This window comes from Carcharodon carcharias, chromosome 6 (assembly GCF_017639515.1).
Source record: "Carcharodon carcharias isolate sCarCar2 chromosome 6, sCarCar2.pri, whole genome shotgun sequence".
In the NCBI taxonomy this organism is placed as follows: Eukaryota; Metazoa; Chordata; class Chondrichthyes; order Lamniformes; family Lamnidae; genus Carcharodon; species Carcharodon carcharias.
This window is the reverse complement of record NC_054472.1, coordinates 80175984-80193154: the sequence shown is the minus strand read 5'-3', so window position 1 is coordinate 80193154 and position 17171 is coordinate 80175984. Positions and strand designations below refer to the sequence as shown.

Below are 17171 nucleotides of genomic sequence, written 5' to 3'. Positions count from 1 at the left end.
TTCAGTAGTTACTCTCCATGTATCTAAACAAACAAATTAAAAGCTAGGATCTATCAAGCTGGGTCCCACTCTGAGATCAGGCTTGTCCAGTGGTAACATCAGCTGGGATCATAACAACTCACTTTCCTGGCAGCTGCCAGGTTGTTGCAGCTCTTCATTCCACCTCCCAAACTTGGATTTTAAAGAAGGGACATCCCTTGAAGAGGTGGATACTCACCCCTCTATGAGAATGCGAGTTGGAGTCATAAGGTCGATGCAACCAAAGCCATCTGCTTACAAGGACCACAATGCAGCAGGCAATCTGGCTTCTGAAGATGTGATTCTGATGCCTGGAGTGTTTGGGTGGTATGCTGCAGTACACACTTGCAAGGTTCTAGCACATGGCCATGATTGGCTGCACCCTCCATAACATGGCTCTCCAGTGAGAAGGGCTTGAAATGGGTGATGCGCTGGAGCAACACAGCTCATTGGAGGAAGTGGAGGACCAGGACATGGAAGAGAAGGAGGAGAAGATGCAGAACACAGAGGTGTTCCAGTTGCAGAGGGAGGTGTCTGGGCAGGGGCAGGATTTGCGGGTCTTGTCCGGATTCTATCAACATTGGTGATAATCTGACTGAGGCATGTTTTAGCTGAGCCCCTCTGGCCCAGGAGGACAGCATGGCCTGTGAAAGCACTTCCGCTAAAGACACAGCCTGGACTTGATGCACTCTTACAACCAATGAAGGGGATTTCACTGTGCCTGTCCAAGGATTCTTGCTCTCCTTCACCACTCAACCCTCTTTTCTTGTTCCCCCATTACCAAACGGAAGTTCACAGATCTGGCGTTATGTGTCAATATTTATATTGTGTTCAAAAAAAGGAAAAGTGCTCAGTTGCAGGTGCAACAAATTCCAGTGACCCATGCAGTGCTCTGCCTGACACAGTGGCCTCCGCACTTGGCCACTTCTATACGATCCTCCCTCTGTGACATTGGAGGAGGTGGAGTCAGCCTGCTCACTTGTCTCAGCTTACAGCTGAGCTGCACATGGTGACTGTCCTTGTTGTGCAGGTGCCAGTGGGAACATCTCCAGAGGCTGTTGCACCTTTATCTTTGCAGCGGCAGCGTCTGTCACTGGGCCTGCTGCACAAAGACTCCCACTATCAGTGGGGTCAAGGAGGTTGATGATGATGATGGTACTCCGTGAGGAATGGCATTCTCATTCTCCTTGGTGACAGCCTCAGCCGTTCAAAGGCGTTCCAGTTGGCTGGAAGGAAACATCAGCTGGGGCACAACTGGCATCCCCTTCCAAACATCTCTGCGCTATCAGCGCCACTGACCAGTAATGGCTTCATAGTATGCATGCATTCTGTGAACATAAGTGCGCTGGATGAACTGCTTGTGCCGCCACATATGGATCTCCATGAGGTTGTCCACTCTCTCTATGGAGGAGATCATGCATTTAAAGTGCTGAGCCATGGTGGTGCACATGAGCTGGATGGACTCCTCTATTCTCAGCCTATAACTACAAACTGCCTCAGGGAACTCTGACATGTGGAAGCTGCTGCTGTAGGTGGAGCCTCATTTCCCATAACTTCTGAGGCCCTTCGTTTGCGCCCAACTGAGCAAGGCTGTGTCTGTCCTCCATACTCAAGAGGCAGAATGCTCATAGCTGCCTCTGTTACCTCCTCCTATTCACTTGTGACATGCTCACCACCCAATATCACCCTATCAATGTGTACACAAAGCATTGTGTATGACTATACCTGGGATGGTGCAGGGTGCACTTGTAAGGTGTGAAGGTGCATGTTCTGATGTATTTTCTGGCAGATCTTGACTCAGTGATGGTACAGGAACTGATCTTCTTGCCATCAGAACCTGAGGGTAACACTAGAAGAGACCATGAGAATGAACCTTTGAGAGCAGAAGCCTCTGCAGTGCTGAGTCTTCAATATGCTATTGAATGGGGTAGAGTGCAATGAACCTATTTAATCAATGTATTCCAGTCTCTATTCACTCCTCCACCAGGGATGTTAATTTTACCTTTCCCGACTTGCTCATCATCAGCGAGCCTGGAAATCTCCATGGCTTCCTCTTCCATGATGGTGATAAGTGCAAGATGGGGCCTCTCCTCCTGTATGAGCCCTTTCATGGACATTGATCCCATTTCTACTGTAAGGACAAAAGGATGAGTGAGTACAGGCACTTCTGGCCTCTATGGTCAATGCCTGTATCAGTGTTGGCAGGTGCTCAACAGCATTGTGGCTGTGAGCCTTACTGAGGATTCATGAATTGCTCAGGCCTCGCATTTCTCCCATATTCGGGAGCAGCATGCACCCTCAGGCTTCTCAGCTGGACTGTCTGCTGGAGGTTGAATACCCAGAGTCCTGACCTGAGGGTCTGGCAGTGCATGCACCTTGCCAGCGTGAATAAGGTCATTGAATCTCTTCTTGCACTGGACCCAGTTCCATTGAACCACATGTTGTCTGGTGTCTCCATCACCCCAATCCAGGTTGCTTGGTCCCTGAGGTTGGCCTTCTCCCACCATGTTCCAGAAGGAGGACCTCCTTCCTTCTCCCCACCGATCCAAGGAGGAACTCCGAGTCTGTATCAGCACAGGGAGGAGCAGCTCTGCTCCTGGATCCAGCCCCCTATCTTTTCTGCTCCATGTTAAAGATAGCAAGAAAATCTCTGTGGTGGGCTTAAATCTGACCTGCTCACTTTCAGTTGTAACTGTTCCTGACCTCATGGCCACCAATTGGCTGTCCAACCTGCCCTGCAGCCTGCTGTCTTGAAAATCAGGAGCTGTGACTGATTGCCTCTGAGGTGTGATCTAGACCCAGCAACAGTTCTGACGTTGGCTTCCCAACTCCGTAAGGAAAATCCGGCCCTCTGCCATGGTTCCATGAGGGGGTGGGCAGGGGAGGCTTTGAAGGAGGCCTGCAGGAACACTCTCAGAAGGGATTGGGAGCAGCTGGTCAAGGAGGTCAATTCCTGGTGTCTGGATTCAAGGAACTGTCACAAGTCCAATGACCTCAAATGAGTGGTCAGTTCAGTGATTGCAGCTTCATATCTCTTACTCACCATACCACCAACTTTTCACACTGTATGATGCACCACACACCCATCAGTTTACCTTGTCACTCAGGACTTGCGCTTAACATCCAGATACTCTAGCTCACTCTCAAACACTTAGCAATGCTCTCACCCTCACACCCATCTCTAACTGTCACCATTTATCTTCAACTATTCAGCTATGGCAGGAACATCACCCAAATGCAGTGCCACACAAGTACAGACATTCTGCTGCTTCACTTGAGGACGAGGTGACATACAATAGACGGAAGCAGATCATAACTGGTGGCAAACAAGGGTTGCCTGCAAGGAGGAAATGGCCCTCAGCATCTTGGTGCCGACAGCGATAGAGCACGTTATCCGGCATTGTTGAGAACTTTAAGGATGACGATATGTTCCTGCTTTATGCCTCTTCTCAACTCCCAACAAACTCTTATGCTGCTGTCTGGCATGATGTGCAAGCTGCTGGTGGTGTGACCATGAACCTCCTGCTTCCCCCCCCAACTTTCTCCTTCTGATTTTCTGCTTTTAGACATTCAAGTACTGCCACTTTCCCAGCCACAACAGCTGAAGGAGAGAGAGAGAGAGAATATAGCACAACATTAATGAAGAGACCCTATCACTTGAACTGACACTCGCAGCCACCAGTTTGGAGACGGGCAATGCAGATACATTGGTCACTAGTATAGAGTTGGGATCAGCATGTGGTGAATCACTGGGCTGGATGGGGCTGCAGCAGGCCAGGGGAAATGGATAGTTTGCCTGCCACTTCCTGGAGAGCCAGGCAGCAAAGTTCTGCTGTAGAAGGCTCAGGTAAGGAACTTGATGGGGCAGCATACACGAGAGCACTGATGGTATGCACAGCAAGATGCTAGGTGCATTGGCTGGCCTGCTATAGAGCCTTCTGTCACTGCCAAGGAGCATGAAAGAGTTTGGCTCCAACTTGATAGAGGGCATGATACAGAGTCTACCCTCTCCACAGCCTACTATACAGAGCAGTAATTTGATGATTTTACCAGAATCCAGGATGTCATGTGGTTTGCAGCTGACAAACTGATAAACATAAACGCCCACAATGACTGGCATAATTGTTCAAGTTCACATAAGCATTCTTCCATTGCTGCATCTCAATATTAAATTTATTCTGGTATCATTTTATATTATACATCCTCATTATAACATGCAATTTGGGAGGTAAACGTACTATACATTTCTTTATTCATTCATGAGATGTGGGCATTGCAGGCAAAGCCAGCATTTAGTTGCCCATCCCTAATTGCCTTTGAGAAGGTGGGGGTGAGCCACCTATTGAACTGTGCAGTCCATGTGGAGTAGGTACAGTCACAGTGCTGTTAGGGAGGGAGTTCCAGGAGTTTGACCCAGCGACAGTGAAGGAATGGTGATATAGTTCCAAGTCAGGATGATGTGTGATTAACAGGTGGTGATGGTTCCATTTGTCTGCTGCCCTTGTTCTTCTAAGTGGTAGAGGTAACTGGTTTGGAACATTCTGTTGAAGGAGCACTGGTGAGTTTCTACAGCGCATCTTGTAAATGGTACACACTGTAGCTGCTGTGCATCAATGCTGGAGGCAGTGAATGTTTAACCTGGTGGATGGGATGCCAATTAAATGGTTTGTTCTAGATGGTGTTGAGCTTTGTTCTAGATGGTGTTGAGCTTCTTCGGTGTTGTTGGAGAGACACTCATACAGACAAGTGGAAAGTATTCCATCACACTCTTGACTTGGGCCTTGTAAATTGTTCCAAAGGCTTTGGGGAGTCAGAAGGTGAGCCACTCACTGCAGAAATCCCAGCCTCTGACCAGACCTTGTAGTCCATATTGTTTATGTGGCTGGTCTAGTGAAGCTTCTGCAATGGCAATTGACCCAAGGATGTTGATGGTGAGGGATTCAGCTATTGTAATGACGATGAATGTCAAGGCAAAGTGGCTTCTCTGTCTTCTTGTAGAAGGTTATTGCCGGGCACTTGTAACTTATCAGCCCAAGCCTGAGTATTGCCCAGGTTTGGCTGCATGCGGGCATGAACTGTTTCATTACCTGAGGAGTTATGAATGGAACTGAACACTGTGCAATCATCTCTGAAGATCACAGAATCGCAGAGACTTTACAGTGCAGGAGGAGGCCATTTGGCCCAGCGAGTCTGCACTGGCTCTCTGAAAGAGTATTCTACCTAGTCCCATTCCCCTGCCTTATCCCAGTAACCTTGCACATTCTTTCTTTTCAGATAACAATCCAATTCCCGTTTGAATACCTCGATTGAACCTGCCTTCACCACCCTCTCAGGAAGTTCGTACCAGACTCCAACCCACCTTCTGGGTGAAATTTTTTTCCCTCACATCACTTATACTCTTTTTGCTAATTATTTTGAATCTGTGCCCTCTCACTCTTGATGCTCACTTGGGTGGGAACAGTTTCTTATGATTTATCCTGTCCATACCCATCAGCATCTTGAATACCTCTATCAAGTCTCCTCTCAGTCTTCTTTTCTGCAAGGAAAACAGTCCCAACCTCTCCAATCTATCCTCAAAGCTACAGTTCCTTATCCCTGGAATCTTTCTTGTGACTCTCCTCTGTACTCTCTCCAATGCCTTCGCATCCTTCCTCAAGTATGGCGCCCAGAACTGAACACAGTACTCCAGATGAGGCCTAACTAGTGTCTTAAAGAAGTTCAACATGACCTTCTTCCCCTTGTATTAAATGCCTCTGTTAATAAAGCCTAAGATACTATATGCTTTATTAACTGATCTCTCAACATGCCCTGCCATCTTCAATGACTTATATACAAATACACCAAGGTTCCTCCATTCCTGCACCTCCTTTAGAGCTTCTCCTTTTATTTTATACTGTCTCATCATATGCTTCCTGCCAAAATGAATCACCTCACACTTCTTTGCATTGAATTTCATCTGCCACTTGTCTATGTCCTTTTGAAGTTCAAGACTATTCTTATATCAGAAGAGCAAGGGTCCCCACTTCTGACTTTGTGTTGGAAGGAAGGTCATTAATAAAGCAGCTGAAGATGTTTGGGCCTAGGACGCTGCCCCAAGGAACTCTTGTAGCAATGCCCTGGGGTTGAGATGATTAGCCTCCAACAACTCCACCTCCTTTGTGCAAGGTATGACTCCATCCGTGGAGAAATTTCCCCAGATTCCCATTAAGTTCAATTTGACTCAGGTTCCTTGATGCCACATGTAGTCAAATGCGGCCTTATGTTAAGGGCAGTCACATTCACCTCACCCCACCTCTGGAATTCATTTCCTTTTTCCATATTTGGACCAAGGTTGTAATGAGGTCTGGAGCCAAATGGTCCTGGTGGAACCTAAACTGAGCATCGGTGAGCAGGTTATTGGTGAATGAGTGGTGCTTGATTGCATTGTTAAGGGCACCTTCCGTCACTTTGCTGATGATTGAGAGTAGAATGATGAAGTGGTAGTTGGTCTGTAGCATGCTGTTTCCACTGTTCAGCATACATATAGTCCTGTGTTGTAACTTCATCAGGTGAGCACCTCATCTTTACGAATTCTTGGCGCTGTTCCAGGCATACTCTTCTAAACTCCTCATTGAAGCAGGCTTGATCGTAATGGTGGAGTAAGGGATATGCCAAGCCAAGTATAAATAAATATAAATACCAATGGTAGAAGAGGCAGAGACCCACAACTCATTTAAAAGGTGTCTGGATATGCACATGAAGTCCCATAATCTCTAGGGCTACAGACCAAGTGCTGGAAAATGGGATTAGGCTGAGTGGCTTGTTTCTCAGCCGGTGCAGACACAACGGGCAGGATGGCCTCCCTCTGTGCCCATAAATTTTCTAAATGCTTGAAAAGGAGGAATGTGCTGGGATTTGAGGAGAGGGCAGAGAGGTGGAAGTACGTGAATTGTTCTTTAGAAAAGCCAGCACGGACACGATGTAGCGACTCTATGATTCTCAGCCATGAGGTTACAGATTATGTTGGAATACAATTCTTCTGCTGCTGATGGCTCACAGCACTTCATGGATGCCCAGTTTTGAGCTGGTGGATCTGTCCTGAATTGATCCCATTCAGCATGGTGGTAGTGTCACACAACATGATATAAGAGGACGTCAGTGTGAAAATAGAACTTCGCCTCCACAAGGACTGTCTGTTGGTCACTCCTACCAATACTATTATCTGCGATTGTTAGTTTAAGGTGGACAAGTTTGTTACTTTGCAATGATTCTCTCAACACCTGCTGCAAGCACAGTTTGGCAGCTATATCCTTCAGGGGTCAATGGTGAGGACTCCCAGGGCTATTCCCAACTGTATACCACTGTGCCCCTATCTCTGGAATGATGATGCAGGAGCCTGGGACGTTGGTTGAAATGTATGATTCGGTGAGTATGACTATGTCATGCTGTTGCTTGACTAATCTGAGGGTCAGCTCTCTAAAATCCAGATATCAGTAAAGAGGGCTTTGCAGGATTGACTGAACTGGATGTGCCTTTGTCGTGTCCCGTATCTAGGTCAATGCTGAATGGTCCATCAGGTTTGATTCTTAGTGTTTTTGTAGTGGTTTGATACAGCTGAGTAGCTTGCTATGCCATTTCAAAGAAGAGTTAAGGGTCAATCACGTTGCCATGGGTCTGGAGTATAAAGGTCAGAGTAGGTAAGGAAAGCAAGTTTCCTTCCCTAAAGGACGTTAGTGAACCAGATGGGCTTTTAAGACAATCCAATAGCTTCATGGTCATCATTGCTAATACTATGGGGGTGATTTTATGCAGCCCACAAGGGCGGGTTAACAATTAGGCGGGTTGGGAAATTTAGATTTCCTGACGACAGATTGGGATGCAGAGATAAAGTCAGCAGTGTGATTGCGGTATGACCAGCATTACGCCAGCCAGTGAGTTTCTACATTTGCATGCCATGAATTCTCATTCGTGTAAAACTCTTTTTAACTACATCTTACCTTCAAAATAAAGTCAGCGGCACACAAGAGTCTCATGGCACATGGTTCACATTCGTTTAAAGGTGATGAGCACATGTCAGTTTTGTGCAGTCATGTACAAGGTCAGTGTTTTTCCTTGTTTAATTCTACAGCACAAAGGAGGGGATAAGGAGAATGATAGCTTACATGGAGGGTTGGGACCAGCAATTGTGAGTGCACCCTTGCTGGGGGCTGTGGCATGTGGTTGGGGACACGGAGGAGTGAAGTGGGAAGAGCCTGGGGTCCTGGGTGTGGTGGGTAGGAGTGGTAGGGGACAGTCAGGTAAGAAAATGAGGGGCCTAAAGGGGGGTGTCAGTACTGTCCACATGTGGGTCCATCTCAGGATGTCGGCTGGCAGAATCCTTACAGGGCTTTGAGTTCACCTATAACATTTCAATGATCCCCACTGAGAGTGATCTCAGACAATGTCCTTTATAATGCATATAAGGGAGGGCCAGCTGAGCTTGCAAGCTCAGTCATGTCCCGCAGAGTGGAGTACAACACTGGACAATAACATTAACATTCAATCAAGAGTGAACAAAAAAAACCACAACATTGTTTCTTCCACATAAAGGAAATGTCCCTAACTCCCCTGTCAACATCAATGCATGCCAACACGAGGCTTGCCAGTACATTTAGCTCTCTGACTCGGCTAGCCTCAACAAATAATGATGATGCACAGATGAATAAGGTGAAACCAATGTAATGTGAAAAATTTACAAGTAAAATTTAATTTTGACAAACACCCATACCATCTTTGTGCTCTTAAGTCTTATGTTAATGGCAATGGAGTTGGGCAGGAAAGTTGTGGCTGTGGTGCAGAGCCTCCCTATTTGACCAGGAGGCTCTTTAGTACACCGTCTGTGGACGCAGCATTGTCAACTGATGGCAGGTTTCACCAATGAAAAGTTTCCTCTGCTGCTAAATCAAACGTGTTTTGCATGCACACTGCTGGCACTTAGAATTTTAATTGTAATTGCGTGGAAAACAGAAAGAAGAGTGAAAGCAGAAGTGGCGCACAGTTCCAATTATGACGTCGGGAACGGCATGCTGTTGACAAAATCCCAGCCAACTTTCTATTCCAGATTTTATTTACTCTGTTAGTTTAGGACACACCATAACCAAGGATCCCTCTGAATCAATTAATGGAAACAGTGTTCATTCTATAGCAAAGTGTAGAAAATGAAAAATAAAAACAAGCTTATTTTCTTCCACATGGCTGAAGTTCTGTCCTCAGTGGATTAGGACTTTAATTACATGTTAAAAAGGTAGTTAGAAGGCAGGTTTTCAGCAAAGAAATTAATCTTGTGGTACCTAATGCTCACTTAAAGTTTCTCTTCTCACTTGTTGTCCTCAAGGCTAGGGACTCAATACATAGGTGCTAGCAGCTCTCTGGTACAAAGTGATCACTGTCAACTTAGTTAGTTGATGTCAGTATGTTATTTTTCCATGGAAGGAATCACAGCTGAGCCCTCCCTCTCATTTGATATCCATGCATTTGCAGAAGTTACTGTGCAGTGAACAGAAACAAAAACATGTGCTAGTTTTTTTTTTCTAGTCCAAGGTGAAGCAGTGGCTTTACTGGTCTGTATGGCACAATAACACACCATGTAGTATATTTACCTAATGAGCTATCAAGAAAATCCCCTGGCCCATATTATCCTTTGGTAGACTTTTGTTCTCTCACTTTTGGCAGCATTGCCCAAGTATTTGGTCATGATATCAGAATGTTGCTTTTTAATCTTTAATGAGCAGATTATACAATTTGTTAGCAGGTGATTTAGCACCCATGATATTTGAGAAGAAAATACATTTGATAATTTATAGCTGGTAATTTAGACACTCATACTAGATTGTACTAGAGCATTATGAAAGAAGATACTTTCAGAAATTAAACCAATGAAGTTTTCTTCAACTCCTTATTGATTTTCAATGCTGTACGTGTCTTGAGAATTCTCTGTAATCTGCAGTAGAATGAGAGAAAAGGCAACTCTTTTCAATCCTTTTGTGGTTTCAAAGGTCTCTAATTTATGAGAATTGCCCAACAGTTTGATCTTGTTGTAAGGGATGTACCACAATTAGAATCTTAGAATTAGAATTTTAGAATTTTAATTTCTAAAATTGTCACTGTTATCCTTGAGCATGATAAACCAGACGTTTAAAAAAATCCTGTAGCAAGTTGATAAATTGCAATCAATTCTGATCTCCCTTCCCTAGTGGCTGTGTGCATGAATATTCCTCATTTTCCTTTGCAAACTTTTATTTTGTGCTCCTGAAGCTTCTGGTGCCCAATTTAATACAAAATTACTAATTAAAAATACTCTTGTCATCTAAACATATTAGCCCAGATTTTTTGGGAGAAATAACAGAGGCTATCAGTGCTTATCATGATTAAAGAGCAAATTGGACTGCAACCTCCGGCATCTGTACTTGCCCATTTAAACACAAAAATCAGGAAGTTGGTAGCTGAGAGTTGAATTGCCCAGTTCCTCCAAGAGCTTCGCTATACCAGTATCATGCTGAGAGACATGGTATTTAAATACATGAAGGGCATGAAATTGTAATAGTTATTCATTAGATATCCAGTAAACATGGCAGAAAATGTTGGAGTTTGTCCGTTCAAGTATAAGTGTGATAAGTCTTAATTAACGTCAAAAAACTTCTCTGGCACTGAAAATTATTTTTTAAATTGGAGTCTCATTCCTTCAGATTTAAATAATTGTTAAGGATATACAAAATAAAAAGAAACAATTTTTAAAAAACGCTCATTTCTGTCTCTTTGATCACTCCTATTCTCAGCTTTCTTTACCTCTCTATTTCTCTTGGTGTACATGATTTGACATTGAATTAACTATTTAAATGTGCACTTTCTGGTTTGGACTCTGCCTGGCTCAGTAAGAAATCTTTAATTGATTGGTTCAGGAGATGCTCCATTGTTTGCCTAGTTCAAAAAGGTCCTAGGTCCCTTTTTAGAGAGAGCTCTACATTGTTGTGATTCTCTAATAACTGAAAGAGCCACTGCAAAAGCCCACAAAAAGTCTATGGGCAAATGTAATGAATGGCTTGCACCATTTCTTGCTACTGACTGCAAAATCTGGTCCAATGTTTAATGTGATAGAAAACTAGTAGCAGAGGTTACTGGGATTAAATCCATACTGAGCCAGGCATTTTACTTGCTTACCCTTGAGATATTAAGTCCAAATCTCTTGGTGGCTTTACATGCAATAATGGCTGAAAAGCTGCATATATATCTGTGGCTTATCAGGACGTTCTACTCCTGTTTTTCTTTGTTGAAAAAAGATTACATTATCCAGTAATTTAAATTAAAAATTTATTAAAACACAGGAGCCATTTTGCTCTAAATAACAGTTGAAAAGATAATTCAAATTAAGCAACTATGAGTTAAGAGTAGGCTGTATACGCACATTTTAAGTTAATTCTTACCATGATATTCTTTATCCTTTTCACTAATTTATAAGCCAGCAAAAAATGTTTTGATATAAAATATTATAAAAGTAAATCTGTAACTGTAGCTAAATGTTTTCCACCTGAGTTAAATTTAGAATTTGACGCATTGACAGTGTCACAATCTTTAGGCTTTTCCTTCTAAGCCCCAAACCTACCCTGGGAGGAAACAGTCACACCTTGGGATTGTCACGGGAGAACCCCCATAACTGGCATGGTGGCAGTTTCTCTGCCCAATTAAGGACGGCAGGTGGGCTTGAAGCTGGAGGGATGCTTAGTAGCCTTACAGCAAGTTGTAATGCAAGTTAAGTAAGAAAGGAGATGCTTAAAAAGGAAGAAGCCCTCGCTCCAACTTTTAAAAATCTTTAATTAAAAACCACTGTGGGGAGAAGCCCCTATACAGGCCACCTGTATGTGGCTGGTTGTGTACCCCGAAAGGCAAGGGGACTATCTATACCTGGGTGGAGCGGGGGACCTCAGCCTGCCGCTGGGTGACCACCTCCAGGTACCTAAAATGGCCCTTTCCGATGCAGGAACCAGGAGATTGACCTAGAATTTTTCTTTAATTAGCCTCAATTTGGCTCTCAATGAATCTGATTGGCTACCCGCCTCTGCAAAATTGGCCTGGAGACTGGATGGGGCCGGGGCTAATTATTAGCCTCCCTTGCCTTCCATCCTGGTTCCCAAAGGGGGGCAGAAAACCCAGTCCTTTATGCCGGTGCGTGTTGATGACAAAATTAAGAATCTAAAGTCATCCTTAATTTAGCAATTTACCAGGATTTTATGGTGTTGCAATGACTAATTATTATTGTTTATACTGTTTCAACAATAATCAGATTATTGGAAAACTACTGTTCTCTGTCATGTATCCTACATTTAACCTGGCTGGGTTCCAATCATTTTGCTTTTCAGTTTAAAACTTTGTAGCAACTGTAGTTAAGGATCATTTAGACTTTTTCACCAACTGGAGGAAAAAGTATATCAAAGCTTAAATTAAATATTGCCAAATATAAATTTTCTAAAGGGGAATACAAACATAATGGTAAATGCCGACTGTGTGGATGACTTAATTGGTTGAGGAGTCTTCACTGTGTAATACTCAGCCATGCAAACAACATGTTTCAGATTTTACTTATGGTGCCTGTTTAACTTAGGTAAGAATCAACAATTCTCTTCAAAAGCCCTTGAATAGGAAGGTGAAAAAAAATGTTCACATTCCTACTTGAATTGCTATCTGAGAACTACAGCTGGAAAGTACATATGTTTATATGTTGGGTGAGGAAAGGCTAAGGCTGGGATTTTCCGACCCTGCCCTGGCGGGACCACCGCGGGAGATGTGGCAGCTCAGCAAAAGCCCACTGACTTTCTGTGGGACTGGATGATCTCGGCAGAGAGCAGGGCTGGAAAATCTGGGCCTAAGGCTTGGCTGTAATGCCCTCTATGGTTCAATAAGCTACTGACACAGATGGTTTGGTTTACAGATAATAACTGTAACTTGAGGGCTGCTGGCACCATGGAACTTAATGCAGCAGGAGTCAGTGGGCTGGATTTTACATGCTCCTGCTGGGCGTGGTTTCAGCAGGGGGGCATGTAAAATAGGGCGGGTGCCCAGCCCACCACCTTCCCTCCCACCCTCAAGCTCATCCCCATAACACTGCAGGTGGGCAAGCGCCAAAATCAGCAGCCCACCCGCCATATGTAAATAAATAATTATGGGTCAATTGAGCTTGTTAATAAGCTAATTGACCAAATAGTACATTGCCCATGCTATAGTATGGTCAGCTTGGGCAGGTGGGTGGGATTGGGCAGGCCGTTTTTGAAAAAAATGTTTTTAAAAGGGTAGAAAGGAAGGGGGCAACTATCTTCGGGAGCTGCTCTTTGCACACCAGGGGCAGCTCCCTAAGATAGTAACCCCTCTTTTCTTCCTATCCGCCTGCTCTTGGAAACCCACACTACTACCCCCACCCCCACAACCGCCCTAAGCTGGTCAAACTTGCCCTGCCCAATACCCCGGACCTACCTCAGTCTGGGATCCATTGGGCCTTCTTCTTGAGATTGGTTGCAGTCCCCGCAGAGCCCAATTCTGAGCACTTGGCACTGCCGGGACTGCTGGAATTGCCAGCCAATCGGATTAGCTGGCACTTCCTGAGGGCGGGACTTCCTCCCCATTGAGGGGCGGAACTCCCACTGTCAGCCAACTTAGCCCACAGGGAATTATGGCTGTGAGATGGGCTTTTACGGAGCGAGTTGGCTTCCAGCCGACTTTCCTTCTGGTGGGGGAACAAGCCATAAAATGCAGCCCAAGGTCTTCAAATGAGTAGAGAAAAGAAGAGAAATGAGTAAAACAGCATTTGTAAATAAATTAATGTTTTTCCTTTGTTTGCATGGTATGACTAGCTCAATAGTCCAGAGGAGGAATTAGGCTGTTTCAATCAAAGATAAACCATGATACAAACAAATCTCTGCCTTTCTTTGAAGGGTCAGTGAACTGATTTTACCTTGCCACTTTTGGATTTGATTTTTCTGAAATATTTTACAAATTTGATTATAAATCAGCAACTGCAAGTTCTCATTTTATAGTTATGGAATTTACAGTGATTTTCAAAGCGCTTCTCAATTTCAACTTATTGAAACTTGCAGTCCATTCTATAAGCTGATCTGAGAAAGAAAACATGTACAGGAAAATGACACATACAGTAGTTATGTTTGGCAAGTCTGGATGTAACCTGTAGATGCAATAAATATTTCACACGTGGATACATTGGTGCCCTATTAATCTTGGAAAATAAACGTGAATATGGAAAATTCTATGTATAGTTCCAAATACTGTAAGATTTTAAAAAATAAATAATTAACCATTAAAGAGTTTCACTTTCCCCACCTGAAAACCTTGGATTCTGGCTAAATACTCTAGCTGTTGAGAGGGCTGTACTGCTGAACAGGGGGAAGCAGGTGCTTTTCCTTTCAAGCTTATAGCTTCTGCAGTTGGGGATGTCCCATTCAACAGAAGCTCCCTTGCAATGGTTGCTGTGTTGCTGGTAGTGCTGAAGAATGAACTACATCCTTGGTTTATTTCTTTAGATGTCAAATAGTTCATTGTAGGAGCTGCTTTGTTACGACTTGCTTCCATTTCTTGATAAACGTCAGGGGAGAGATGCAGAATTCCCTTCTGGGCTGTAGACAAAAGAAGATAATAGGTATATTGTTGCATTTTTTATTTTCAATGAAGAATTTTCCTATGAACTTACTGTATTTTGGGCATTCTCTTTACGGATTTATAAACAGCAACTAAATACAAAAAACAAATCAGAAATATAGCAACTACTGTAAAAAGTACCCTGATAACTTAAAATTCTACAATCTGTTATGACACGGCAGATGATGTGTGCCATATGGATCAAATCCACGAGGGAAACTTGATCACGTGGTCACAACGATTTTGCAATTTGTATTTTATTTCGAGATCCATGCCCTGAATTCAAAAGTAAGAAGTCCACCAAGACTTAGAGATGTTTTAGAAAACTAAATTAAACTTTTATTAACAAAAGAAAAGATTTCAAGCACATACACAGGTCTACAAATTACTAGTATAATAACATAACTCCTAGAACCTCTAATTAATCTGGCTTCCAGTTACAGCCCAGTGTAGGCAATGGTTAAAAAATAGATTTTAAATAGATTCAAGTCAGTTAACACAATACCCTGGACAGTAGAATTCAAAGTGGCTCTTCCCAGCTTTGGTTTCTGTAGACAGCAAATTAATGCAGAACAACTGGAGGCTTTTCACACTTCTGGTAGATCTTGCAATGCCTCCCTCTCTGAATTTTCCCCCCGTCAGGGGGGAAGTTGATGGGCGGGCGAGTATGGACATGCTTCCAATCGGCGCCCCTGATCAGAGGCATGGTGCCATTTTATGTGGGCAGGCCAATTAAGGCCCATCCAGCATGACGTCCACAGGGAATCGCTATGTGCTCCCTGTGCAGGTGGGGGGAATCCCTAAAATCGAGAGTGCGCTGTATCGCGCATGCGCACGAAAGAGTGCACTCATCTCCCTGAGGCTAAGTGCTGCCTCAGGGAGATTGGCTCTACATGCAAAAATATTAAAAATAGAAAAAAAAATTTCCCTTACATGTCCCCACATGTGACAAAGTCACATGAGTTGGGACATGTCCATAATTTTTACAAAATCTTTACTAAAATTTTTTAAGCCCTACATGAAATCTCATCCCACCACTGGTTGAGGTTTCATGTTTTTTCTACTTCCCGCTGGGGCTCCTGGCCTGCCCGCCAACCTTAAGGTTGGACGGGCAGATTCTTTAATTACTTAATTGATCCTGTCAATGGCATCAATTAGCCATTGACAGGTCGGCGGACACGCAGCTGATTTTGCTGCGTTCCCGCCTTCCTGAAAACTTAAATCGGGCACGGTGATGTCGGAAGCCCCCCGCTCGCCGACTTGTAAAATTCCGCCCATAGCCTCTTCTCCTTTATAAATATTTCTCCCTTATAATGTAAATTCCATTGTTCCTATAAGTCTTTGGAACTTTACCTTCCTCATAATATAAATCATTTCATGTGGAGAATCTTTGGCTTGGTAAGCGGAGGCGGGGCCCGCACGCCGAGGCATAAAATGACATGGGATGACGTCAGGCATGTGATCTGACATCACCACGCGTCATTTGGATTTTCAGTTTGGCAGGCGTGCAGCCGAGTGTCAAAAGCCTATTGAGGCCATTAAACTAACAATTAAAATAATTAATGGAGCTGCCCGTCCAAACCTAAGGTTGGCGGGCAGGCGGAGAGCCCAGACAGCTTTTGCATTTTTCATGGAACTTCTTCCACGGGTGGGATGAGGTTTCATGAATGATTTTAAATTTTCTCAAAAATTTTTATTGAAATTAATGCATATGTCCCAGCTCTTGTGACAGTTTTACATGAGGAGTCATGTCATAAAATTTTTTTCAACACTTTATTGAGCTGTTAAAATTTAAAACTAATTTCCCTGAGGTACAGATGTGCTTCAGGGAGATCTCTGCACTCTTTTGCATGCATGCGCGAAAGAGCTCACTCCCAACTCAGGGAACGCCCCCCTCCCTTGCTCACACAGGGAGTGTTCAGTGTTTCCAGGTGCGTGTCACGCTAAAATAGCGACGCGGACCCAATCGGGGGCGCCAATCGGGTCTGCGCCTGCCCGCTCCTGCCCCCACACAACCCCCCTGACAGGAGGAAAATTCTCCCTCATAGTGCTAATATTGTCAGTAACCTTTGGGAAAAATGAACACATTGCTTAGCCTAGCTTCTCTGGCTAGGTGTAACATCCTACCATCTCTGTGAAATTCCAACTACCCTGAGTTATCTAAAAATGCAAATTCTCCTCATCTCACCTTCTAAAACTTCAGCCATGTTTATGTATTTAGCATTTCAAACCTAGCTTCTTTTGATGAGTCAAAGTCTTCAGGCCAGGTGTAACCAATTCAATTAAATCCTATATGTAGAAACTATCCCCACTATTAGCCTACTTTTATAATAAAACACAATATTATCAGAATTATTATACTTTCACGACAAATCTGAATTTACAGTAATTTAAAAAGTAATTGAATGAAGTTGTTCTTTAGCCTAGTACTAAAATTGCAGTTTGAACTTGTAATTTACTCCAATATACCGTTACAATGATTTCAGTAAATTTACATT

At 43.7% G+C, this 17171-nt stretch overlaps 1 protein-coding gene across 3 annotated transcripts in view; it reads right to left on the bottom strand.

Annotated features, from left to right (window-relative positions):
- The window catches only part of stau2 (staufen double-stranded RNA binding protein 2), a 536959-nt gene that overhangs the window by 164080 nt on the left and 355708 nt on the right, over positions 1-17171 (bottom strand). For 2 of the 3 annotated variants that reach the window (XM_041189442.1, XM_041189443.1), the window contains exon 12: positions 14359-14651. In XM_041189442.1, the coding sequence (XP_041045376.1) occupies positions 14359-14651 (293 nt within the window). Of the gene's footprint in view, positions 1-8430; positions 9977-14358; positions 14652-17171 lie in introns of those variants that run through there. The other variant, XM_041189444.1, reaches the window with a different exon arrangement.